Genomic DNA, 25,794 nt, shown 5'->3' with positions numbered 1-25,794 from the left:
TTTTTCCCCTCCCTTCCTCCACCCCCTCCCCTAGATGGCAAGCAGTCCTATATATGTTAAATATGTTGCAGTATATCCTAGATACAATATATGTTTGCAGAACCAAACAGTTCTCTTGTTGCATAGGGAGAATTGGATTCAGAAGGTAAAAATAACCCGGGAAGAAAAACAAAAGTGCAAATAGTTCACATTCATTTCCCAGTGTTCTTTCTTTGGATGTAGCTGCTTCTGTCCATCATTTATCAATTGAAATTGAGTTAGATCTCTTTGTCAAAGAAATACACTTCCATCAGAATACATCCTCATACAGTACTGTTGTTGAAGTGTATAATGATCTCCTGGTTCTGATGATGTTCATGTAAGTCTCTCCAAGCCTCTCTGTATTCATCCTGCTGGTCATTTCTTACAGAGCAATAATATTCCATAACATTCATATACCACAATTTACCCAGCCATTCTCCAATTGATGGGCATCCATTCAATTTCCAGTTTCTAGCCACCACAAACAGGGCTGCCACAAACATTTTGGCACATACATGTCCCTTTCCCTTCTTTAGTATTTCTTTGGGATATAAGCCCAGAAGTAACACTGCTGGATCAAAGGATATGCACAGTTTGATAACTTTTTGGGCATAATTCCAAATTGCTCTCCAGAATGATTGACTTTTTCTATCTATAAAGTGGGATAACTGCCAAGAGGGGACAGAAAAGTGCTACGTAAAGAAATCTATATTCCTATGGCTCTGTTCTATTTCTGGCGATAAGACAACATTTATCAATGTACTATATAGCAATAGCCACCTAACATTCATCTAGTTCACTTGATGCACATCCAGTTCAAGTGCACTTATCCTTCTTGAGGAAGCCAATTCTACTTTTGTATGGCTTCAATATAAATTTCCCCTAATATCAAGCTCAACTTTACCCTTCTGCAGCTTTCACTCCCTGTCCAAGGTTCTGCTCTGGGGCCAAAGAGAAGAAGGATAATCTTTATGTCTTAGCCTTTCATATGCTTAATGACAGTTATATCTCCTTCCAAGACTTTTCTGCTCTTGACTAATCTCTCCATTTTCATCAAATAGTCCTCATGGACCTAAAGAACAAAGTGTCCATTCTTCCTAGATCTTCTGCCATGTGTTTTTAGGCAAGTGCCATTTTTTCTGCACTAGATCTCACTTTTTCCTACTAATGTAATGCCAGAGAAACTGAGCAAGATAAAAATTAGAGTATTTAATAGTTTATTAAATGGAGAGATATACTGGAACCAAATGGTTCATGGTCTGGTCCCAGGGCTAAATGAGACTGTCGTCTCCAAAAATCCAGCCAACAATTAGAGTTCTCAATGACATATATACATGTGGCTCAAGTGCAGAGGGAAGACTGAGGCAGGGGCAGAGTCAGGGTACTGAGAGCTGAACGGGGATTCTGACAGGGTGGGATGAGCCTCCGGAGAAGGGGATGACAATCAGGGGGAGGCACCCCAAACATGGAGAAAGGCATCTTGATGAGACAGTATCTGGTGTTCTAATAGCTTGGGATGGGGAGAGGCATTCTGATATTATAAAACATAAAATCTTTTATCCTTATCAAATATTCTGATAAAGAGGGATGGGAGGTTTTGCAGAACTGAGAAGCAGGGAAACCAAGGGAGTCAGGATAATTAGGGAAACTGAGTCAGGACAATAAAAGAAAACTGTGGCATAACACTACTACCACCACCACTACTACTATGGATATCTTGAATATATGTCTTATAGGAAATGAATGCCTACATTTTCATGAAATTGTTGCCTTCTGGATATTTCATCCTAAGTGGTGATAGTGACCCTTAGAATTGAACCCCATCCCCCAGAGGACTAAGGAGAGAAGTACTATTAGCCTTTCCTTCCTGGAAAGCAAATTATCTCTCCTAAAACAGTCTACAATTACTTTAGGGTTTTTCTGGCTATTGGGAAACTGGTAATTCACATTGTAGCAGAAAAATAAGTGAGGTCTCCTTCAATTTGTTCTTGCAAAGTTGATTCTTTTGAATCCAAGCACAAAACTTTATATTGATCCTATTGAATTTATTAGATTTGGCCCCAGGTTCTAGATTTGCAAGCTCATTTTGTATCCTGACTCATCATCTAAAGAGCAGCTCTCTCTCTCTGTTTTAATTCCTGGACAAATTCTAGAATAGTTCAATCAAGGTAAACTCTGGTTTTATAAACAGTTATACAGATGGATAGATTGAGAGATAGATGTGAGTGTATAATTATAGCTCTGTTTTTATTTCACTTTGCATCAGTTGCTACATATATTTTCATATTTTCTCATATTCTTCATAAATTTATCTTTTTATGGTGCCATAACATGAAGAGAGAATCATAAAATAGCACAGGGTAAATGGTCTTTTGAGGTTTTTATTTTGTTAAAAGTTATAAAAAAATTTCTGGAAAAAAAAACGATCTGACTTAATAATTTTTTTTAACCAATATTTATTCAAGATGAGCCACTATTTTTTCCCCTGTGCATCCTTGATTGTGTGATTGGCAGCAGTATCTAAGAAATGGATCTTCAGATAATATGCATCTCAAGTGTTTGCATCCTTTAATATGTTTTTATTTTATCTGATTCAAGACCTAAATGGTTCAAATTTGTGGAGATAGTTTTGAAATCTGAGTATTGATTTATGGTCATTGGTTATAAAGAATAAATTTTCTCATGGGTAAAAAAGTTCATTTTTCAAAACATCCCCTCCTCTAATTTTCAAAGCAACATAGCAAGTAAAAAGAAAACACTACATGTACAGCATTTTATCATGGTTGCTTGAGAAGTTATGCCATCAACTGTTGATAGAGCCACCAGCTCATTACAAATATTCCATTATTCTAAAATAAAATTACAGTGCAAATATTCATTTTTATAGACCCAGTGACACAAATGTTTCATAAGCTTTCATTTTATTTCTATATATACTTAGAATTTGAATAACTTGGTACAAAGCTTTAGAGCTGAGACTTTATCAACCAGTTCTTCTATCCCTGTAATAGTTATTATTCTTATAAGCTGGTCTCGCAATACAACAGGATGTAGAGGTGGATCTTTTTCTACCCTCCATATGTTGAGTGCTTCAAGAGTTGCTTCTTCCAATTTAGTATTAATCCTAAAGTTGAGAAAAAAATCTTTAATTTTTATTATCACAAAATTATAAACTAAAAATCATTATCATCATCACCTCCACCATCATCATACTTCCATCTTCTTCCTAGATCTTCTGCCATGTGTTATTACACAAGTGCCTTTTTTTCTGCACTAGACCTCAATTTTTCCTACTACTACTACTACTACTACTACAACTACTACTATAAATATCATGAATATATAAGTCTTATAGGAAATGAATGCATACATTGTCATTAAATTCAAATGTCACACTTTTTATCCTTACCAAGAACACACTAAACTTAGCACTTGTCTCAAAAAGTATACACACACACACGAATGTGTGTGTATTGAATACAAAAATTTTAAAATACATTCAAATTATTAAGTACAAAGTGGTTTGGAGAGAAGGCACTAGTACTTGGGGATATCAGGAAAGATTTTATCTAGAAGAATATACTTAAGGAGAGAATGATTTTTAGGCAAAGTGAATGGTTAAAGTAAAACCATGGAGGATGGGGACTGGAATGTTATGTGTAAAAAAAAAAAAGCTATTTGGGCTGACTTCAGGAGTGGGGGGGAAAGGGAGTAATGTCCAATCGGGTTGGAAAAAAAAGGAAATAAGTATTTATTAAGAGAGAGCCCATTATGTACAGAACACTATGCTAAACTCTGTATAAAGATCTCATATGATCTTTACAATAAATCTTTACAATTTGGGAGAAGAAAGTTTGGATCCAGGCTGGGAAAGGGCTTTAAAAAGAAGTTCATTTTTTTTTTTTAATCCTGGAAGCAATAGGAAGCCATTGGAGTTGATAGAGTAGGAGAGTCTTATGGTCAGGAAAATTCCTTTGGCAGCAGTGTGTGGAATGGACTTGGAGTGGTAAGGGACTTGGAGCAGGTGACCAATTAGGAGGAAGCTACAATTACCTAAGGAAGAAATGTTGAAGCACTAAACTAAGGGAGCCTGTGCATGAAGATAGAGGTGGTGTGGAGGTGTAAGAGTTAGCAGCTGATTGGCTGCATTGAGGGAAATGGAGGTGATAAGGAGAAAGCCAATATGGGAACCTGAAACATTAGCAGAATGATGGTCCCTTCTGTATCTCTATTTAGAGACAGTTAAGGAGAGGGAGAATTTGGGGGAAAGGATTTGTTGCTTTTTTCATTCACTTGTTTCACAATCCTGTCTGTTGCTTTGTGACCCCTTTTGGGATTTTCTTGGCAAAGATACTGGAATGATTTGCCATTTCCTTCTCCAATTCAGTTTACAAATGAGGAAACTGAGTGGCTGGCCCAGGATCACACAGCTAGTTAATGTCTGAGGCCAGATTTGAACTCAGGAAGAGGAGGCTTCCTGACTCCAGGCCCAGTACTCTGCCCACTACACCACCTAGCTGCTCTGAAATGTCTCTAAAATTGCCATATCAAAAGGGTAAGGGACTAGTGTCATCCATCACCAGTACAAGTACTATAACTGCTGTTTGATGCCTTAATTATATAGCCTAGGTATAGGTTAGAGCATTGATCTTCCCAAACATCCCTCTTTGCTCTTCTGACAGTTTATCTGCCTGTTTCTCTGATATGCTTTCAAATTTCAAGTTAGCAAACAGCTAATACAATATTATTATTTCTATCTTATGCTAATGAAAAGGTTTCTAAATTGGAACATCATATTATCTTAATATTAAACTATGTAGATCACAATGTTACTATTCAGGTTTTATGAAATTAAATTGATAGAGTCTCCTGTTCATACTTCAATCCAAAAGGATAATAGTTTACTGAAGCAGAATTATTTCTCCCTTGAAAATAGTAAATGAGCTTGGCTCCTTGACAAGCAAGATTTGTGAAATGCAAACACTCGTGTGTAATGCAAAACATTGTTAATGACCTAGAAGTAAACCACAACCTATTAGAGGACCAAAAAGCAATTGGTCAATTTATAAATTGTTTTTACTTTGTTTTGTGACATGTGTGCATATATGTTATTGTTATTTTGTCGCTTCTTTCATGTTTGACTCTTCATGACCCATTTGGGATTTTCTAGGCAAAGATACTAACTAGAGTGGTTTGCCATTTCCTTCTTCATCTCATCTTAAGGATGAGGAAAATGAAGCAAGCAAAATGAAGTGATACAGGGTCCCACAGCTAGTGGTCCAAGGCTGGATTTGAACTTATGAAGAATCTTTCAGATTCCCAGCCCAGTCTCTATTCATTGTATCATCTAGCTGTATTTCAGATATGTATATCATCAGAAAATATTTGCCACTTATTTAGTATTCTAAAGTTTGCCAGGTATCTTATATGTATTATCTCATTTATATACATGGACACATGAAAGGGAAAACTATAAATCTTATTATGCAGAAGTACTTCTTCATCAGAACTTCAATCACTGGCTTCTTCATTTGTAGCTTTTGGCAGAAAAACTCAAAGTACAATTTAGGGAGATTTTGAGAAACTATCCTGAACAATTTCTGCAAGATTTTCTCTGGAAAAAAAAAAAAAGAACAAAGGAAGTTTTAAGTTAACTTCATTTGACAAGGATTTTACGTTTTAAATCAACACCATATATAATTTACAAGGGATATTTCTATATCTTATTTTATTAACACGCACATGTCTGATGTTCAAAATAATTCAAACAAAAAGCAGAGCCACTAATCGACAGTTTCTCCTATCCTGTGACCATGCTTAATTTGTCTTGGCAATAACATCTTTGTATAACTTTAACATTAAAGATACCTCAGAGACAATCTAATCCAAGCCTATACCCTTCTCCACTCCATATTCTAGTTTAAGAATCTGAAACATAGAAAGGTTAAGTAGCTGACCAAATTCACACAGAATTTATCCCTGAGCCAGGATACTGATTCTCAAATCTTGTGATTTTTCTACTGGTGTTTAAATAGAGCTTTTTTCTCTGTCTCAACTCAAGTAATCTCTGACTGGCTTATGCTGTCGCTAACCAAATTTGAAAGTCATTGTTCTCAACCGTCTGCACTACTTGAGTTTTTCATTTTCCCCATTTAATGAGGAGTCACTTTGGTTAAGCTGATCTTTAGCAAGGATTCAATTTTAGAAGACAACTCTGAAGTGGATGATGAATGTAAATGCAATTTTTTAAATTAAAATTTTGGAGAATGAGGAGAGTGAAAAGGGATAGGAACAGGATTTTAAAAATGGAAAGAAAAAGAAATGAAAGAGGGCTATTGAGTAGCTTATTTTAATTTAAAGAGAACAGGAAAAAGACCAGAAAGCAGAGACAAACCAGACTTTAAAAAAATAACAAGTTGAATATATGCCAGAAACAAAAGCAAGCTGTACATAAAAGTGATCTGTAGTTTTATATACAATCCTCTCTTTCTCCTCTATTATGTATATGGAAATACCCATTTTATTTGGGATTTGTTAAGTTCAAAATCAAAATAAAATACACAAGTGCAGTGTTTTATGAATCTTTCTAAAAATTCCTAATACTGAAGGCCAAATGTCATTTCTTTCTTAACAGAGGAAGGTGACAAAAGTTAATAGAATGCCTAGTTCCTCTGACTCTACATAGCTCTGGAAACTTTGCGATAAATTGTATTAGGAATTGGGACATCAAGATTCTAATCTTTGGCTACTTTGAATTTCGAATGTGTTTGCCTAGTTACTTGTGAATTGTGAGTCCTTTTAGGTGTTTTGCATTTTCTGTAAGGTAGAACAAGATATCCTAGACTAGGTATGTATATTGTAATCTCTAATTCTTATAGTACTTTGCTACAAATGCACATAAGCCAGATTCAAACTATGTACAAGATATATTCAGAAGAAAACTCTGGGGCGGGACAAAATAAGCTAAAGAGACACGTCTTTGGGGTTCAATCACCAAGACTGGATTTGATCTGTGATATTTTAGGGACCTGGGCTATGGGTTATATCTATAAAATAGGAGGATGGAACCAGAGAATGCCATGACAGACTGATTCTCAGGCCTCTTCAAGAGCTTAAGTAGCAATGATTGACAACAGAAGGTAGTATTACCCTGGCCATAATCAGGGTAGTCATCCCACTCCCCTGTTCTCCTCCTTTTATGCTTTGGGCTGGTAAAAGCTCCTTGTTCCACAGGAAGATCTTTTAAGAGGCTTCTCAGTTCAGATCAGTACCCTATCTTACCGCTTATAAACTGATTAATGAAACATTTTATCTCTCTTCTGAGTGGTGGACTATAGGGACAGAATGAGGTATGTCCTGTCATGCGTGTTTTGCTTAATTGTACTTCTTTGTTACAGGGAGAAGGAGTATGTTTGTGTTTGTGTGCATCAGTGTATCTCTGAATATGTATGAAATGGGGCAAGGCAATGGGAGTGGTATTGGAAAATGACAATAATGTAAAAAAAATCCAATATATATATTTTAAAAAGCTTTGAGGAATAGGCAGCAGCAATAGAAAATTTACATAGGATGTTAATATTAACAGATTTTGTGTCAACAGGATGTTATTTCGGAAAGAACTAGTCTCTTTCCTACAACTGTTGGACAAGAATAGCTCTGGTCCTAGTATTTTTAGTATTATACAGATTCAATCTCTTGCTGTTTCTTCTCTTGTGGGAAGTCCTGTTACATAGGACTTATCAATACATATGGTGGTTGTAGAAGTGAACAAGTAATAGCTAATCTGAAGTGTTCCAAAATGAGTGTGAATGAATCAAAGAATGTGTCAGTGAGGTCCTTGAATGGAAGGAATCATTCTTTAAAAACAAAGAAAAAAATTTTACTGATACTCTTCTTTCACATTACTGTCACTTCCAAATGACTATTTTCCAATTCACCTCCTAATAGAACCCTTCCTTATGTGTGGGACAGTATGTCCACAAAACAGAGACTTTCAGAGTAAGAAAAAGCAAAAAGAGGTTTATTAAGATCTTGCAAGAAAGGGCATCTTCCATCTGACAAGGTGGTTTGTCAGCAAAGAAGGGCAAAGCAAAGCTTTGAAACATAAAATTAAATACCCTGAATGCAGAAGCCCCATTGTTTGGGGGAGGTCCAGGCTTATATTCTAATCTCAAAAATCTAACCCAGAAACAGTACAAGTCAATAATAATAAACTCTTAATTTAAATTTCCCTATAGAACTGATATATAAGCAGATATAGAATTCAAAGCCATTCTCCCCTTTAAAAGAAATACTTAAATGTTAATTGAGGAGTGGTAGGAAATAGGAAAGGAAAACTTGCAACTTTTTAGCTGTAGCTCTATTATTATAAAATCTCAAATCACAATTTTGGTTTAAAGCTATATTCCCATGAGATTGTCTTCACTCAGTTAATTCTTCACACTTAAAACAAAGGAATAAAGGAAAACCCCCTAACACATTAACCATATCTAATGATATAAGCCTCATTCCATACTTATGGTCCATCACTTCTCTAACAAGAGGCAAGAATCATGGAAAAGAATCACTCTTCCTTCTCCAGTGGGCTCTTCTACTTTTTGTACTTATTAGTACAGATCTTAAGAACCAGAATTATTGCTATTATATTTTAAACTCATATAATAGGGAAGACAGGGATGATTTTATTCTTATTACTTAGTTGTCTAAGAAACTAGCATTCATTAAGCATCTACAACTGTTGTACCACAGTTTCCTTTTATTGTTCTGCCTCAGTTTCTCTAAATTGTTCTGCTTCAGTTCCTTGAATTGTTCTGCCTCAATCCCCCTGGTTGCAAATCCCCTTCCTGACTATTAGGACTGAGATAATTAGGGCTGGGAGTCCTGACCACTAGCATTCCATAGGCAGATAAGTTACTAAGAGAAATGCTTACATATCTCTTGTTCCAGACTTTCTTCTGACTCTAGTGACTACTCCCTTCACCCCCAATTTATCAAAATTTATGGTCTTACCCTCAACCTGTCAGAACCAAATTGATGGTCCCTTCCTGGAAATTCCTGCACACACCAGTGTTCGGAGACTCTCCTTTTGCCTTTGTCTTCCCTGATCACTTAGAGCCATATATAAATCACTGGACTCTCACATTCAATGCTGGATTCTTTGAGATGAAAGTCCAATTCAGCCTTGGAGGCAGAATGGATTCTGCTCTGCCTCTAGACTCTCTCTCCTCAAAAACTCAAATAAAATATTAAGAACTCTCAAATCTCTATCTTGCCTCAGTTTCTCCAGCATCACACAACTGTGTATCAGAAACTGCGCCAGGCACTGAAGATACAAATAGAAAAGAGTTTATATTCTTTGGGAATTGAATGGGACCAAGTGAAGATTTCTCAAAAAGTTTATGAGATGGATTAGGTCAGGCCCTAGGGCTTAAATCACATGATCTTTATTCCTACAGGGCTGTAGGGTAGGAAAGGTCAGACCCTAGGTCTATGCTCTGGGGGAAGTGAAGGAACCCACAGGAAGTAGACAATGTTGCCTACCACTGGTCCATGGTTTTTCAGTCCATCCAATGAAGAGACTTGGGTCTTTTGCTATTTAACCAGATTCATTATTTCCTGCTCCCCTAGGGCCAGGCACATGCTGGGAGATGGGAGTAAGAAGCTCTGAGTCTGCTCAGCTGATTTGCTCCTTACAAGGACCTAAGAAATGCTTCCTTTTTGTATCTGAAGATGCCTCTGACTTTGGGTCAGGGGCTCCAGCACCTATCCCACACAGAATGTATATGTATGTTCACAGATAAATATGCAAAGGATATATACCAAATCAATACATAGTATTTGGGGAAGGGAGGGAGATATTCACACAGTATTCACACCTAAATGAACCAGGTATAATCTCTAAAAGGAAAGATAAGAATTCTTTAACAACAACCTTTGTTATTTACAAATGATAGGTTCATTTATTCAGTCAAGACACATTTAATAAGTGCAAGTTGTTACTGGGCTATACTCTGAGAATATAAAAAGAAACAATTATTGCCTACAAAAAAGTTACATTGAACTGAGAGGGAGGAGTTAGGGACCATTATATGCACAGAGGAGGCAGGAGTAAATATAGACAAAGTCATCTCAATTGATACTCTTACAGAATACTTATTCATCACCTACCGTCTCTGTCCTCAGCTTTCTGGAGATAATGTCCGATGACATTTAGTACCTTCCCTTTACAGATTTCAGCTGGAGGCTTAACCAAAGGATTCTCATCAAAATTTATTTCCCTCAGTGAAGAAAGATTATTGAGACTATTAGGCAATGTCGTCAGACGATTTCCTAGTAGAAAAACATCAGTATTAAAATTGTTTCTTCAGTGAAGGAAAGTTAGGGAGACATTCAGTGAATCCAAGGCTTAAAAAAATCTAGACCCTGTTAATCACATACAAGTAAGAAATGACCAAGCCAAGAATTTGAATCCAGGGCTTCTGAACCCAACTTAAGACTTGAGAGATAGGGTGAAGGACTCTGGAGGGCTTACTCAGTGAGACTGTGAAATCCAGAGTGAGAACATATATCCCAAGTACTTGGTTCAGGCCTCTGCCTGTGGTTGCTTAATGACTATTTCATGGAATCACCAAAGTTTAGAATTAGAAGAGAGCATACCAGTCCCAACTCCCAACCCTGAAAGACACGCCCAACTGTGGCAACAGCCATCCAACTGTCATCCAGTCTCAGCTTGAGCAATCCAGTTCAAGGGCATCCGCCCTTCTTGAGGAAAACCATTCTACTTTTGGATGACTCCATTTGATACAAAATATTCCCTATTGTCAAGCCCAACTTTGCCCTTTTGCAGCTTTCACTCACTGTGCCAGGTTCTGCTCACTAGGGCCAAAGAGAATGGAGTAATCTTTGTTTCATGTCCTAGTCTTTCATATGCTTAATGATAGTTATCATATTGATGGAATATAGCTTCTAGGGGAGACGGCAGTAGGAAAGTCCTATTGACCTCAGAGGGCTTCTGTTCTAACAATCTATCCATCAATGATTGTAAAAAGTCTTCTGGCCTAGGGATATAATACTATTTCTTCCCTTAGACTTTAGGGAAGATACATTAGTAAATCCTAAATGCTAACCTTAGAGTGCTACTTCTAGGCCATAAAATTAGCGTATCAATGACGTGAAGAACTAAATGTGTCTCCTAGTTCCTTTGCCCCTTGACTTGGATATGGGTTCAAGTCTGCAAATTCTTTTGACATACCTCCCGATATAGGTCCCCAACTTTTTTGGGATCCCTTCTGTGCCTCAACAATATCTCCCTCTGAATCTTTTCTTCTCTGGACTAATCTCTCCATTTCCATAATGTGAGATGGACCCAAGGAACAAGTGTCCATTCTTGTTGCTTCTGGATATTCCATCCTTAATGGTGATGGTGACCCTCAGAATTGAACCCCATCCTCCAGAGGACTGAAGAGAGTAGCACTATTAGTCTTTCTTTCCTGTAAGGTGAATTATCACTCCTAATTCAGTCTACAGTTGCTTTAGGGTTTTGGGCTACCATGACACCCTGATTCTACTCTCATGGAAATTGTAGCCACCTCTATTTTTCCCAGACAAGCTGTTTAAACAAGACAAACAGACAAATTAGGCCTCCCCCAATTTGTTCTTGAACCCAAACACAAGACTTTGGATTGATCCATCTGAATTCCTTTTATATGACTCAGCCATTGATCTCTTAAGGGCCTTTTCTCAAACCTCTTTTTCCTTCACTTCTCTGCAGTCTTCAATATTCTCTCCTCCTTGACACTTGCTTCTCTTTTAGGTTCATGAGACACTACTCTCTCCTGATTTTCCTCCTACCTATGTGACTACTCTTTTTCAGTCTCCTTTGCTGAATTCTTCCTTCAGATCATGCTCTAGGATGATAGGTGCTTCTCAGGATTCTGTTTTAGATCCTCTTCTCTCTTCCCTCAGTGATTTAGTAGATTTCATTGCCATCTCCATGGTGATTATTCTTAAATCGTAAATTGAGCACAAACTCTCTGCTGACTTCTACTCTCACATCTTTAACTACCCTTTAGGCATCTTGATCTGAATTCAAGTCAGTTCCAATGGTCATATGATGGAGAGAGCTATCTACAACCAAAAAAGGGACTAGGGGGGAGGTGGAGGCACTGAGTGTAGATCACAACATAGTATTTTCACCTTTTTTGTTGTTGTTTGCTTGCTTCTTGTTTCTCATTTTTTCCCTCTTTGATCTGATTTTTCTTGTGCAGCACAATAAATGCAGAAATATGTTTAGAAGAATTACACATGTTTAAACCTATATTGGATTATTGCCATTTGGGGAAGGGGATTAGAGGAAGGGAGGGAGAAAAAACATTTGGAATGCAAGGTTTTGTAAGGGTTAATGTTGAAAACTATGCATATGTTTTGAAAATAAAAAGCTTAAAACAAACAAACAAAAAAGACAACTTGTCCAGTAGATTTCCAAAACTTTATATGTCCAATACCCAATCCCTTATCTTTTCCACTAAACCTTCCACTATCCCCTTCTTATCTTCTTCTTATTGTGGAGGACACCACAGTAGAGTCGCCTAGGAGTTATCACCCTCAATTCCTCAGTCTCTCTCACCACTCCCCCTATATCTAGGCTGTTGCCAAGGTCTATTGATTTTACTTTTGTAACATCTAATACATCCCCTTCTCTTTGATATGTGCCAGACGTACTAGAGACCCCTATCTCCTCTTGCCTCAATACTGGCAACAGCCTGTTGATGAGTCTGCCTGCCTCCGGCACACCACTGCAATTCTGCACATGATTTTCCTAAAGCACAGATTTGATCGTATTTTTCTCTTCCCCCACTTCCCTAGTCAATAAATTCCAATGGCTTTTTATTGCCTGGGATCAAATATAAAAACGCTCTATTTAGCATTCAAAGCCTTTCATAACCTAGCCCTCTGCTACCTTGTCAGTCTTCATATACCTTACCTTATTCCCTAGGATGTAATCTTCAATCTAATGACTCTGACCTCTTTGTTTTCAAGAGGCTTTATCTCTCAGCTCCAGGCATTCTTTCTATCCTCCATGTCAAGAACATTCTCCCCCTTCTGCTCCAGCTACTGACCTGTCTGACTTCCTTTAAACCCTAACTAAAATCTCACTTTTTACAGAAAGTGTTCCTAACCTTTCCTATTGCCAGTGCCTTTCCTCTGTTAATTAATTATATTTCATTTATCCTGTATAGAGCATGCTTTATATATATGTTTGCATGTTGTCTCCTCTATTAGATTGTAAGCTTCTTGAGAGCAGAGAGTGTTAAGTTGGTTGACTGATCATGTTGTTCAACTCTCACTGTTGACAGTTTTGATTCGTTTTATTACTCTTGAATTGATTCTTTAGCCTTTTCTCAGTAGAAGTTATTCCAAATCTCTTTTCTCCTCAAACCTTTTGCAGAAGACTTCTCCCCTCTCTCTTCTCCTACTTGAGGATCTTGCCTTTTTACTAAAATATTGAGGTCAATTAATGTGAGCGCTCTCTTCTCTTTCTATTCTCTTCATCTCAAAATCCTCTGGCCCCATCTCCTACATTCTCTTCTTTTCCCCCAGGGTCTATCAAACAGGTGGCTCTTCCTGCCAAGGTCATTCTTCCACATGTGTATGTGATCCCATTCCCTCTTAACTTTTCCAATGGATTATACTTCCTCAGTCATCTCCTTTCTCTGGAATCTCTCTTTACTGACACCTTCCCTATTGACTTCAAGCACACCAAAATCTCTTCTGTTCCTAAAAAACCCCACAAAACTTTAAATTGATCCTATCATCTTCTCAAGTTAATGTCTGCTTACTTGGTCAATTAAACTCCTGGAGAAAAAATTGCTTACACTCAGTGCTTTCACTTACTTTCATTCTCTTCTCATTGACTCTTTAATCTTTTCCAATATGACTTAAGATTTCCTTCCTCAAAGAAAACTACTCTTTCCAAAGTTATCAACTGACAAATCTCAATCCAGCTTCAGAGTTACTAGCTGTGTGATTCTAGACAAGTCACTATTTGCTTCAGTTTCTCATATGTAAAATGAGCTGGAGAAGAAAATGTCAAACCAGTCTAGTGTCTTTGCAAGAACCACTCCCGCCAAAAAAAAAAAAAAAAGTCATGAAGAGTTGGACATAACTGAAATGAGTGAAGAACTATGGTCTTATCAATTCTTATCCTTAATGTTATCTGCTTCATTGAATACTGCTGATACCCTCCCTCCATTTGGATATTTTCTCTATCTAGGTTTTCAAGATACTACCCTTTCCCTCATTCTATTTCTAATGTCAGAGCTTTCCTTTTCCATCTCCTTTGCTAGCTTGTAATTTACATTTAAATGGATGTTTTTCAAAGTTCTTTCCTAGGCCCTTATCTCCTTCTGACACACTCTTAGAAACCTCATCAGCTTCAATGGGTTTATCTAAAATTTCTACATTTCTATGCAAAAGATTTATATAGATTATCTATGTATTTATGTATGTATCTATCTATCCTTTTATCTATGTACAAACTGTCTATTTATGTATGTCTACCTATGTATGTATTTAATCTATGTCACTATCATCTATCTATATAAATTTATATATGCATCTGTTTCCATCTGTCTATATCATTATCATCTATGTCTATGTATAATGATGTATGTTATCTGTCTACCTATGTATGTATGACCATCTATCTACCTATGTAGCTATCTAGGTCTTTATCATTGATCTGTCTATATAACTATCTATAAACCTATGTATGTATGTATGAATCTACCCATCCAGGGATCTCTCTATGTCACTATCATCTATTTGTCTCTCTGTCTGCGAAACTATCTATTTATGAATATATATGCATGTATCTGCCTACCAGTGTATTTATCTATTCATCTATCTATGTATCTATGTAACTATTATCTATGTATCTATCTATCTATGCTCTAATTTCTCCCTTGAATTTTGGTTCTACATCACCATTTCAAATTGGTTGTCCCATCAATATCTTAAATTCAACACATACAACACAGAACTCAATACTTGCCCTTCTTGTCTTCCAAATTTCTTTATTTCTGTGAAAGGTACCACCCTTTCTTCCAGTTCTCAGTTTGACAAGTCAACAAGTATTTTTGAAGTGCTTATCATTGTCAGACATTATACTAAATGTTTTACTCTCACCTTGCTGCACATCCCCCCAAATCTTGTTCCTTCCTCCATATTTTCTGCATCCAATCCTTCTCTCTACACAGTTACCCCTTAGTTCAGGTGTCTATCACTTCTCATCTAGATTATTGTAACTATCTCCTAACTGGTCTCTGGACCTCAAGTATCTACTCAAGTCCATCATATGCACTGCTGCCAAAATAATTTTCCTTAAGCACAGATTATTACTCTCATACTCAACAATTCCAATTTTTTTCCTATTGCCATTAGTTATTAAAGCCTTTTGCATTCTGGCCCTTACCTATATTTCCAGTCTCTTAGGATATTAATCCCCCTCTCATACTCTTTGATCCAGCCTAACTGGCCTTATCTCTGATACTTACACCTGGCTCTCCATCTTCCAGTCTCCATCATTATTTCACCCTCTTTGTCCCATGTACCTAAAACATACTCCTGCTTTATCTCTCTATCTCAGAGTCCATATAAATGAGGATTGTTTCATTTTTTGTACTTGTATCCCTAGTACAGTATCTAGCACATGGTAGATGCTTAATAATTGCTGATTATTTGATGTGCTAAGCACTATGCCAGTGGTTCTCAAACCTTTGTTCTCAGTATTTTCATGTTGTTAAAAAAAACTATCAAGGATCTGTTCAAAGAGTTTTTGTTCACATGGGTTATATTTATAGTTATTTATTTAAAATATTAGAAATTTCCATTAGAAATTAATTCTAATTTATTAGAAATATTTCTATATTAGAAATTATTAGAAATATTTCTATTTCTATTATATTAGAAATTAAAATAAAAATATATTAGAAATTTTATTTATTAGAAATTATATTAGAATTAATTTCTATTAAAAATAGAAATTAGAAATATTTTTATTAGAAATATATATTAGAATATATTAGAAATAAAAAATAATTTTGAATTTGTAGACCCTCTGAAAAGGTTTCAGAGACCCCACAATTCTTTGGACTGCACTTTGAGGACCACCTGCACTATGCCCTCCAGATTAAGGATACAAAACAAAACTGCCATAATCTTGTCACTCAAGGATTTACATTCTGTTGGAGAAACACAGCATACAATGAAGAAAGGAGCTGAAAACAAAATATATTATTTGTGAATGGATGCACAGAACATTTCAAAATGCAACATGGCTCAGTGAGAATCATTTTGCTGAATCTCTGTTAAGGTATGTTGTAAACCTTTTTCTTTTTAAAATATTTTGGTGTTTCATATTTGTTTTCTGATATTATGTTAATAGCATGTGCATATTTCCACTTATTACACCTTTAAAGTGTTTCCTGTTTATTCTTTTTTCAAACGGACACTTGGATGAATATAAGATGGTTCAGTGGGGAAGACATAGAACATCTGTCAGTCAATGTTTATTGTAAATATTTAAATCTTGGGGAATGCAGGAGAAGAAAAAAGAGAAATGAACACTGTAGAAAAGAACTTTTTATTTGTGTGTGCATATATATGTGCATGAAGTAAACACATATATACAACCCATGTAAACATATATATCTGTATATGTACATTGTACATCTACAAATGTGTATATGCACACATATGTACAGTGTTAAGGTCTCTTAAGAGTTACCCTGAACTTGTCTTTTTGAGTTGCCATATTTTCCAGAAACACTGGAGGAGTCCCTGAATGTGTTGACATAATTGTTGTTGTGCCCCAAATGTCCTTGGGAGACGAGATAGTCGCCAGCCAGTCTGTGCCAGGCTGGGATAATACCTGTGTGCAGCTGGGTCCTTTGCACATAAGCGACCCTCCTCTCTTCATAGTCAAGTGTTTCCAAAGGAAAAGAATGTGGCTTTTGCTATGATCTTGTCCCTCCCCTTCGGGAAGGGTTTTGTCCTTTCCCCCATCTTTCCTCTCCCAGTCCGCACCTCTCCCTTCCTGTTCTCTTCTCCTTCTGTCATAAATAAGCATACTTCTGTAAGGATTGTGAACTCTTTTTCTTGTAGTGAACTAGATTTTCACTTAAGTTTTGTGATGTTGTGATTGCTTGTTGATGAAAGGCATGTTTTGTTTTATTGTGCTTTGCTTTACTGCATTTTTTTTTTTTTACAAAGTGAAGGTTTGTGGCAACCCTGTGCCCAGCAAGTCTATTGGCGTCATTATTCCAACAGCATGTGCTCATATAGTATGTCTGTGTCAGACTTTGGTAATTTTTACAATATTTCATACTTTTTCATTATTATCATCTCAGTTACGGTGACCTGTGATAATGATCTTTGATGTTATTATTGTAATTATTTTGGGAAGCCATAAACTGTGCCCATATAAGACAGTAAAAGTAATCAATAAACATTCCCCAATAAATGTTGGGTATGTTCTGACTGCTCCACCAGTTATACCTCATCTCTTTTCCTGTCCTCAGGCCTCCCTATTCCCTGAGACACAATAATATCAAAATTAGGCCAATAATATCAAAATTAGGTCAATCCAGATGCCTAATTTCATTGCTATTTTATTTGTAAGAAACTGCCAAAGCCACCCCAGTCTTCAACAAGCACTACCCTGAACTGCAAGCATCCATCAACACGGAGGTAAGACCTTCTTCCATCCCGAAAAAATGACAACTTTCCCTGACTCCTCAATGATTAGCCACTTTATCAATAAAGTATTTTTAAATTAAGGTATTTACATTTTAAAAATATAATACTACTGAACACTTAGTGAACTAGACTATAGTTTAAACATAACTTTTATATGCACAGAGAAACCGGCAAAATCATGTGACTTGCTTCATTATGATATTTGTTTTTCTGCAGTTCTCTGCAGTGTCTCTGAGGTATGCCTCCATACGCACACACCTCCAGTTTCTTCAGTTCCACATACAAAATCTCCATCTTCATATATGTACGAAACATATATGTACATACTACACACATACCTGCGTGAATACATTCAGCTTCTCTGGCTGAGGCACGTATATTTTCAGGTCAGGAACTAAATCATATTCTTTCTTTGTATCCCTTAAACACATGTCCATTGATTTCACATTTTCTTAAGAATTTAAGAGCTTGCAGCAGCTAGGTGGCACAGTGGATAGAGTGCCAGCCCTGAAGTCAGGAGGACTTGAGTTCAAATCTGACCTCAGACACTTAAAACACTTCCTGGTTTTGTGACCCTGGGCAAATCACTTAATCCCAATTGCCTCAGCAAAAAAAAAAATTAAATTAAATTAAAATAAAAATTAAGATCTTGAAGAAACTTTGGCAGTTATTTAGTATGATGTCATCAGATTACATCTGAGAAAACTGAGACCTAAAAGTGACCTGCTTGAAGTCACACAGGTAGTTAAACAGGACTAGGGATGAAACTCTGATTCTCTGACTCAAACCCAAAGTTCTTACTTTCCTACCATGTACTCTACTGCAATATTGGTGTCCATCTGAGTGGATTTTTTTCATTTCTCATCTTTAAAAGTTCCTCACCTAATCTACTCTTTACCTCTAGCAGACATTTCTAGAAGAACACACCTACCATACTTAATCTCTTTTTTATTTTCTTCAGGACAGAAAGATTCAATACTCACCACTCATGTTTAGATGCTGGAGCTTGTTTAAAGATTCAAAAGATAATGGAAGAAGACCTATCAAGTTGTTATTGGCTTTGAAAGTGACCAAATTTTTTAATTCTCCGATATTCTTTGGAAGTTCTTTTATAGTATTATGTGAAATATCAAGGATTTCAAGCTGAGTCAAATTAGACAGTTCATCTGGAACTTGGGTTAACTGTAACAAAAATTCGATAAAAAGTTATACTTTAGAGTCATCCATATTTTTTTTTTTCAAAAATAGTAAAGGACTGGCAAGGAGATATTTTTAGAAGCAATTATGGGGAGCAGATAGACTCATACTATTATGACTCAATCTACTATAAGTGAAGGTAATAGCAAAGTGGGGAAAGGGGAAAGGAGTTGCTCTATAATGGATGTATTTGGATATATGTATGGAAAATTATTAGCTTTGATCCATACCTCAGCCCATATAAAATCTACAATTATTTCCAGATGGTTTAAATTACTAATATAAACAAAGTTAACAAAACATATAGCATAGAGAAGCAAAAAACCCAGAAGAAAACATTACAACATATATATACAGATATGTATCTATATACTAGTTTTTAGATGGGAAAGATCTTGACTACTAAATCAAAAATAATTGATTTAATCAGACCCAAGATGGATGTATTCAAATATTAAACAAAAAACCAATTCTTTTCCCAACAAAATATAATGTACTTAAATATCTAAAGGAAAGCAACAAAACAGAGAAAATATGGGCTGACCTGAAAGCTTTAATAGCTTGAAACTGCACCAAAGATTTTAAAGCATCCTGTATGTGTGACAAATATAACTAATAAAGGCTATAAAATGTGCTAGAAAATATATAAATAAACAAGATTAAGCTTCTTTTATAGCGGATAAGTGGTCTAAAACAGATAGATTTTATGTAGCTACAAAAAATGTCCTCAGTGAAAAATAGTATAAATTTTAAGATATTAATATGTTAGATATTAAACTAGAAACTATAAATTAGAATGATCTTAAAACTATATTGGTAAGGATATGGAAGATCTAGTGCATTTTTATATTTCTAGGAAACTATATGTTTTTATAAAGGGGAAGGAAGCTAAATATTTCAACCTATAAGTCAACAGTTTCATGCAGATTATTTTTTCTTTTCTTTTTATTTTTTTCCAAAAAGAAAAAGAAAAGAAAAAATAATTTTCCCAACAAAATATAATGTACTTTTCTTTTTTCTTTTTTCCTTTTTTTTTTTTTTTGGGGGGGGGGAGGGGGGGAAGCGGAGAGGCAATTAGGCTTAAGTGTCTTGCCCAGGCTCATAACAACTAATAAGTATCAAGTGTCTGAGTTTGGAGTGGAACTCATGTCCTTCTGACTCCAGGGTTCAATGCTTTATCCCCTGTACCATCAAACTGCCCCTAATCCCAGATCTTGACTGACTGGAATGGTGGATTGAATATAACAAAGTGAATGAATAATAGCAATAACTGTAGAGTCCTACCTCTTTAATTCAGATAAATCTATTGCATGCACACACAGGAGTGGGGAGATTTGGCAAGAAAATGGCTCAAATGAAAAAAGAATTGAGGATCTAAATTCCAATATAAAATGCTACTATCCACATCCAGGGAAAGAATTATGGACACTGAAAGCAGATTGAAGTATACTGTTTTTACTTTTTTGTTTTTTATTTCTCTGGTTTTTCCTTTTGTTCTGATTTTTCTTTCACAACACAACTAATATGGAAATATGTTAAAAATGACTGTACATGTATAATCTATATCAGACTGCTTGCTGTATTGAGAAGGGGGAAGTAAGGGAGGAAAGGGGGAAATTGGAGCTCAAAATGTTACAAAAACAAATGTTACAAACTCTCTTTGCATTTAATTGGAAAAAAATACTATTAAGTTAAAAAAAAAAAAAAAGAATTAAGGGTCTAATAGCAAGTTCAGTATGAGTCATCATGTGATATACTGGCCAAAAAAGTAATGTGGTCCTAGGGTATAAGAACAGAAGTCTACAAATTTCAGCTCAATTTATTTTTGGCAGCTATCCAACAACCATTGTACAAAAATAGGCAAAAAAAAAAAAAAGAGCCTCAGGATTTGTTGAGTGAGGGCTCTGTCCCTACAAGTATTCAAGCAAAGTATCTTTGGCACGGATGCTGTAGAAGGGTAACTGTGTTGTGGGCTGCACTCGAGGACTTTGGAAGTCCTTTCCAACTTGGAGTTTCTATGGTTCTCTGATTTGAGAGAGTATTCCCACAAGCAGCCATTTAATATCTAAAAGGGAACCATGAAAGATAAGATACTTTAGCTATTGACTTCAGTTACACCTGTTAATTAAGCTATTTTTTCCCTGTAAATCTCCCTTATTTAAAGCTGTTTGAAATCTTTAAGTGGAATAGCAAATTGGTTTAATTTAAGTAGCTAAATGTTGTAGAAATCACTGCTGAAAATACAAGCTCAAATATTTTTTCTCTTGATGAGGGGAAAAGTTTTTTTTTTTTACCTTACTTCCATTCTTTTGGCATAACTGCAAGTCCTTCAGGGTAGGCAGATGACACAATTCTATTGGAAAAGATCCAAATCTGTTGCTTGAGAAGTCCAAGTTTTGGATCGCTTGTAGATTCCTGATTTCAGAAGGGACATACTGTATTTGGTTTTCAGAAAGATCAAGTATCTGTAGGTTTTCTAAAGTGCACAGTTCTTTGGGGAAATTTTCAAAATTATTGCCATTTAAAATAAGCACCCGAAGAGAAGTCATATTGGAGATAGATGGTGGAACTTGAGATATTTTGTTCTTACTAAGATTTAAGTAATCAAGGTTAATAAGTCTACATATGTATTCAGAAAAGAAGGAAAGATCATTTTGACTTAATTCTAAATGGATCAGTTGTCTACTAAATGAGAGGTCGAGAGGTATTTCTGAAAGGTCATTTCCATTAAGGTTCAAATATTCAAGAAAGCTCAGAGCACAAAGGCCCACTGGGAAATCCTGTATTTTATTAAAGCTCAAGTCCATTTTCCTTATCTGATTGCAATTTTTAATTTCAATTGGAATGCCTTTGATTGCATTTCCAGAAAATTCTAACACCTTAAGATATTTCATATGAGAGACGTTCACATTAATAGCCATGATTTTATTACGGTTGATGTAGAGTGCTCTTAGATTGTGGAGTCTGTGAATGTTACCAGGAATTATTTCTAAGGCATTGTCACTAAGGCTAAGACATTCTAGTTTAGCACAGGAGTAAATTTCCTGATTTAGTTGTTTCAATAAATTTTTGTCAAGTTGGAGGACCTTGAGCTCTTTGAAATTCTCAATGTTGTGGGAAAGAGATTCCAATTTATTGTCAAGCAGATGGAGCCTTTTTAGTTTCAGCAACCGGAATATTTGCACAGGTAAAAATGTCAATTTATTGTGGTTCAAGAAAAGTTCTTCCAAATTTTTTAGCTGTTTGATTTCTTTTGGCAAACTGCTTATGAGATTTTTTGAGACACTCAGTTTAATCAACTTTGTGAGGTAGCAAACGATGTTAGGAAATATTGAAAATTGATTTGAGTTGAGATCGAGGACCATTAAATTTTTCATATTGGCCATAATTTCTGGTAGACGTTTTAAGCCATTTCCAGACAAGCTTAATGTTTCCAACTTTTCAAGACTTCCTAATATTGTAGGAAATTCCAAAAATTTATTATTATCCAAGAAAAGTTGCCTCAACCAAACAAGTTGTGATATTTCTTTTGGGAGGGAGGCTATGCGATTATGGCAGACATTTAACACACATAGATTAGAAAGCAATTTAATTTCAGGTGGAAGTGCTATTAATTCATTTTCTTTCATGGACAGTACTTCAAGACTTGCCATATTTGACTCTACTTCAAAAGTTTTTATTTTGTTTTTATCTAAATAGAGATATTTTACATCCTGAGTTTTAAAAAGGCCTTTGGGGATTTTCTGCAAATTCTTGGAGATCAGCCTAACCTTGAAGTTTTCATTTTCTGTGTAGCTCTCAAATTGTAAGCTTTTTTTAGTACAGTCTTCAGAAATTTGTGGAATAAACTCTATTATTGTTTCCTCTTCCTCTTCCTCTTCCTCCAACTCCTCCAACTTGTCTGACTCTTCCTCCTCTTGCTCCTCCTCATTTTCTTTTTCCTCCTTTTCCTCCTCCCCTTTTTCCTCCTCCTCCTCCTTTTCCTCTTCCACCTTTTCTTCTTTTTTATCCTCACCAAAATAATCACTCCCCAGCCTTGCTACTTCTTCTGGTGGGACGCCTGCTACTTCTTCTGGTGGGACGCCTGCTACTTCTTCTGGTGGGACGCCTACCATTTCTTCTTCTGATTTATCAATTGGCAATTCCTCAACTACTGCTTCCTGTAATTTGTCAATATCTCCTTCAGTCTCTGGAAGGTTATAGTTTTCATTTAAATCAGAAGTTCTTTGAGTTGATGAAATATAAGAATAATTTTCTAGCTGTGGTGGGATCTCTTTTTCAACATCATCTTCAAGATTTTCCTCAAGGTTTTGTTGTTCTAATTCAGTAGTACTTTTATCCTTTTCTTTTTCAGAAGATAAATGTGTTGTTACAAGATTTTCTTGGTTTTCAGGCAATTCTGAATAGGACATTTTTAAAAAATCCTTTCTAACTGTTCCCTGTGACTTCTTTCACTTCTTCAGCAGCATCCTTTCTTCAAACATATTATTTGTGGGGGAGTTTTCTGCCAATGCAAGATGGTAACTTGATTTTAATGAGTATTTTTACCGATTTCTTCTGAAAGTATAAATTAAAAGGGTAGATGTTTTTTGACAAGAGGGAACATATAGTGAACATTTCAAGTTTATGGACAAAGTTTATGCTCTCAACTTGATTCTATATCAGTGAGATTCATTCTTTGATGAATTCAGAAAATTCACAGTGGTATCTTGGATGAATACTTTGAAGAAGGTTAAATTTATCCCTCAAAAAAAGTGGCATTTTATAGCCTATATTTCCCACATTTCTATGATAAAGTTAATCTATCCCTTTATAGTTACAGGCTAATTCTTTCTGACAATTCCTCATGTAAAGTGAAGATCATTTATACTTAAAGAGTTCCTCTATCTCAGAACCCTATAATTTTATAGGGTTATATGTATATTATATAATTTTATAATTCTATACACATATATAATCCCCTATTTACTCTTATGCATATGTACACATATAGATGATTAAGGCAAAATGGAGAGATATGAGAGAGCAGAGTTAGGACAGAAGCAGCATAGTATAGTGGATAAAGAACTGGCCTTGGTATCAGGACAACAAGGGGTCAAGTTCTACTTCCAACATACACTGGCTGTGAGATGCTGGGCAAGTCACTTCATCTCAGTGCCTCCAGACAGCTCTCCAAGATGAAAATTTGCAAAGTAGGTGCTAATTAGGATGCTCTCAAGGTCAATGAAATCAAAGGTTTGATCCAGAAAGAATCATTCATGCATACATACCATATGTTGTGGTAAAAAGGGAGGGATGACAGTCAGAGGACTTCACTAGTTCCCTTTTACTGAACATACAAAGAAAGGAAAAATCATTATATATTCTCAAAGAGCTGGCAATCTACTTAAGCAGGCAACATGCAAACATCTTTGTATAGATGAAATAGGGTATACGAAGATAATCATATTAGGTTGTTGTTTAGTCATTTTTGTTGGACTCTTCTTGACTCCTTTTGGGCTTTTCTTGGCAGAGATTAGAGTACTTTGTCATTTCCTTCTCAATCATTTTACGGATGAGAAATGAGGCAAATCATGTTAAATGACTTGCCTAGAGTCACATAGCAAGGAAGTGTTTGAGGTCAAATTTGAACTCAGGAATATGAATTTTTTTGACTCCAAGAGCTCAGGGATAGGTAAAGGCTTTTTGAAGAAAGTGATTTTAGCTGGGATTTGAAGGAAGCCAGTAAAGCCAGGAGGCAGAGAGGGGGAGGAAGAACATTCTAGGAATAGGGAACAGTGAAAAAAAAAATTTATAAAAGTAGAACAGAAATTTGAAGGATTTACTGTATTTTACTACACATTCTCCTGCAATAGCATGTATAATTGAGCACCAACTTTACCTAAATTTCCTTTAAAAAGACTAAAGAGAAGGGCTTTGGCTTTTTAGATATGTAGAATCTTTGTTTTGCTACTCTGTAGCTTTGTTTTCTCTTTCCATTTACAATTTTGGGGCTACAAAGCTCTGCTGATTAAAGGCAAATGGGATGGCTGGACTAAGAGTAGGAAAGGATTTCAGAGATTTTCTTGATTGACTACTTCATGTTACAAATGAGGAAACTGAGGCCCAGAAATATTAAACAATCTGTCCAAGATTCAACATGTAGACAGGAAATGGCCAACCGAGCTGGCACTCATTCCACAATCAGTTGTTTCATGCTCCACAATCAGAGACCAATTGCTTCATCTTTTTTTTTTTTAAATAGAAGAAGGTATTGTCTTTCTATTTATGATAGATATTGCCAATTCAACATGAACAGAGCATAGTGGATAGAACAGGACTGATTTCATTGGCATAGGAAATTAACAACCAGAACTCTAGCCAGCTCTCTAAGGCTCTCATGTTGAAAAACTCTGAAGCTGTGTTTGTAGAGGGAGTTTCCTCACCTTAATTTCATTTTTTTAAAAAGATGAAGCAATTTAAAAATGGCAACCTAGATAAAAATTTTTCTTCCATGTGGTGGAGTTTTAGAAATTGAAATTTTGGAAGTATAAAAAGAGATAATGATAGTGGCAAAATCAGATTCCATAACAGTTACAGGATTTAATCTTACTTGAAAATCAATAGTAGAAATTTACACAAACCTCAAAATCCTTTAAAAAAGGATACACAGATAAGAGATATTGAAAGAAAGAGGTATCGAAGTATTTAAATTGTTTAAGCTAGTTCTTGAGTAAAGAAAAAAGTTTAGATGGGAGAGGAGAGAGGGAAGCAGAGACAAAGACAGACAGAGAAGACACACAGAGAGACAGAGAGAGCTGGAGAAAGGGAAGGAGGGAG

At 35.8% G+C, this 25,794-nt stretch overlaps 1 protein-coding gene across 2 annotated transcripts; it reads right to left on the bottom strand.

Moving 5' to 3' along the window:
• Nucleotides 1-2,925: 2,925 nt before the first annotated feature.
• LRRD1 (leucine rich repeats and death domain containing 1) lies at nucleotides 2,926-25,794 on the bottom strand. Of its 2 annotated transcripts, XM_052001117.1 has the most exons (5): nucleotides 21,270-24,325; nucleotides 18,762-18,960; nucleotides 10,189-10,350; nucleotides 5,518-5,635; nucleotides 2,926-3,145 (listed from the first exon to the last, which is right to left on the bottom strand). In XM_052001117.1, the coding sequence occupies exons 1-5, from the start codon at nucleotides 23,385-23,387 to the stop codon at nucleotides 2,959-2,961; spliced, it is 2,784 nt and encodes a 927-aa protein (XP_051857077.1). In that variant the 5' UTR covers nucleotides 23,388-24,325; the 3' UTR covers nucleotides 2,926-2,958. The 2 variants fall into 2 exon arrangements, with proteins under 2 accessions (XP_051857077.1, XP_051857078.1); XM_052001118.1 differs by lacking the exon at nucleotides 5,518-5,635 and having other exon boundaries at nucleotides 21,270-25,794.

Source organism: Antechinus flavipes, chromosome 5 (genome assembly GCF_016432865.1).
Source record: "Antechinus flavipes isolate AdamAnt ecotype Samford, QLD, Australia chromosome 5, AdamAnt_v2, whole genome shotgun sequence".
Classification (NCBI taxonomy): domain Eukaryota; kingdom Metazoa; phylum Chordata; class Mammalia; order Dasyuromorphia; family Dasyuridae; genus Antechinus; species Antechinus flavipes.
This window is presented reverse-complemented; position numbering and strand designations above follow the sequence as displayed.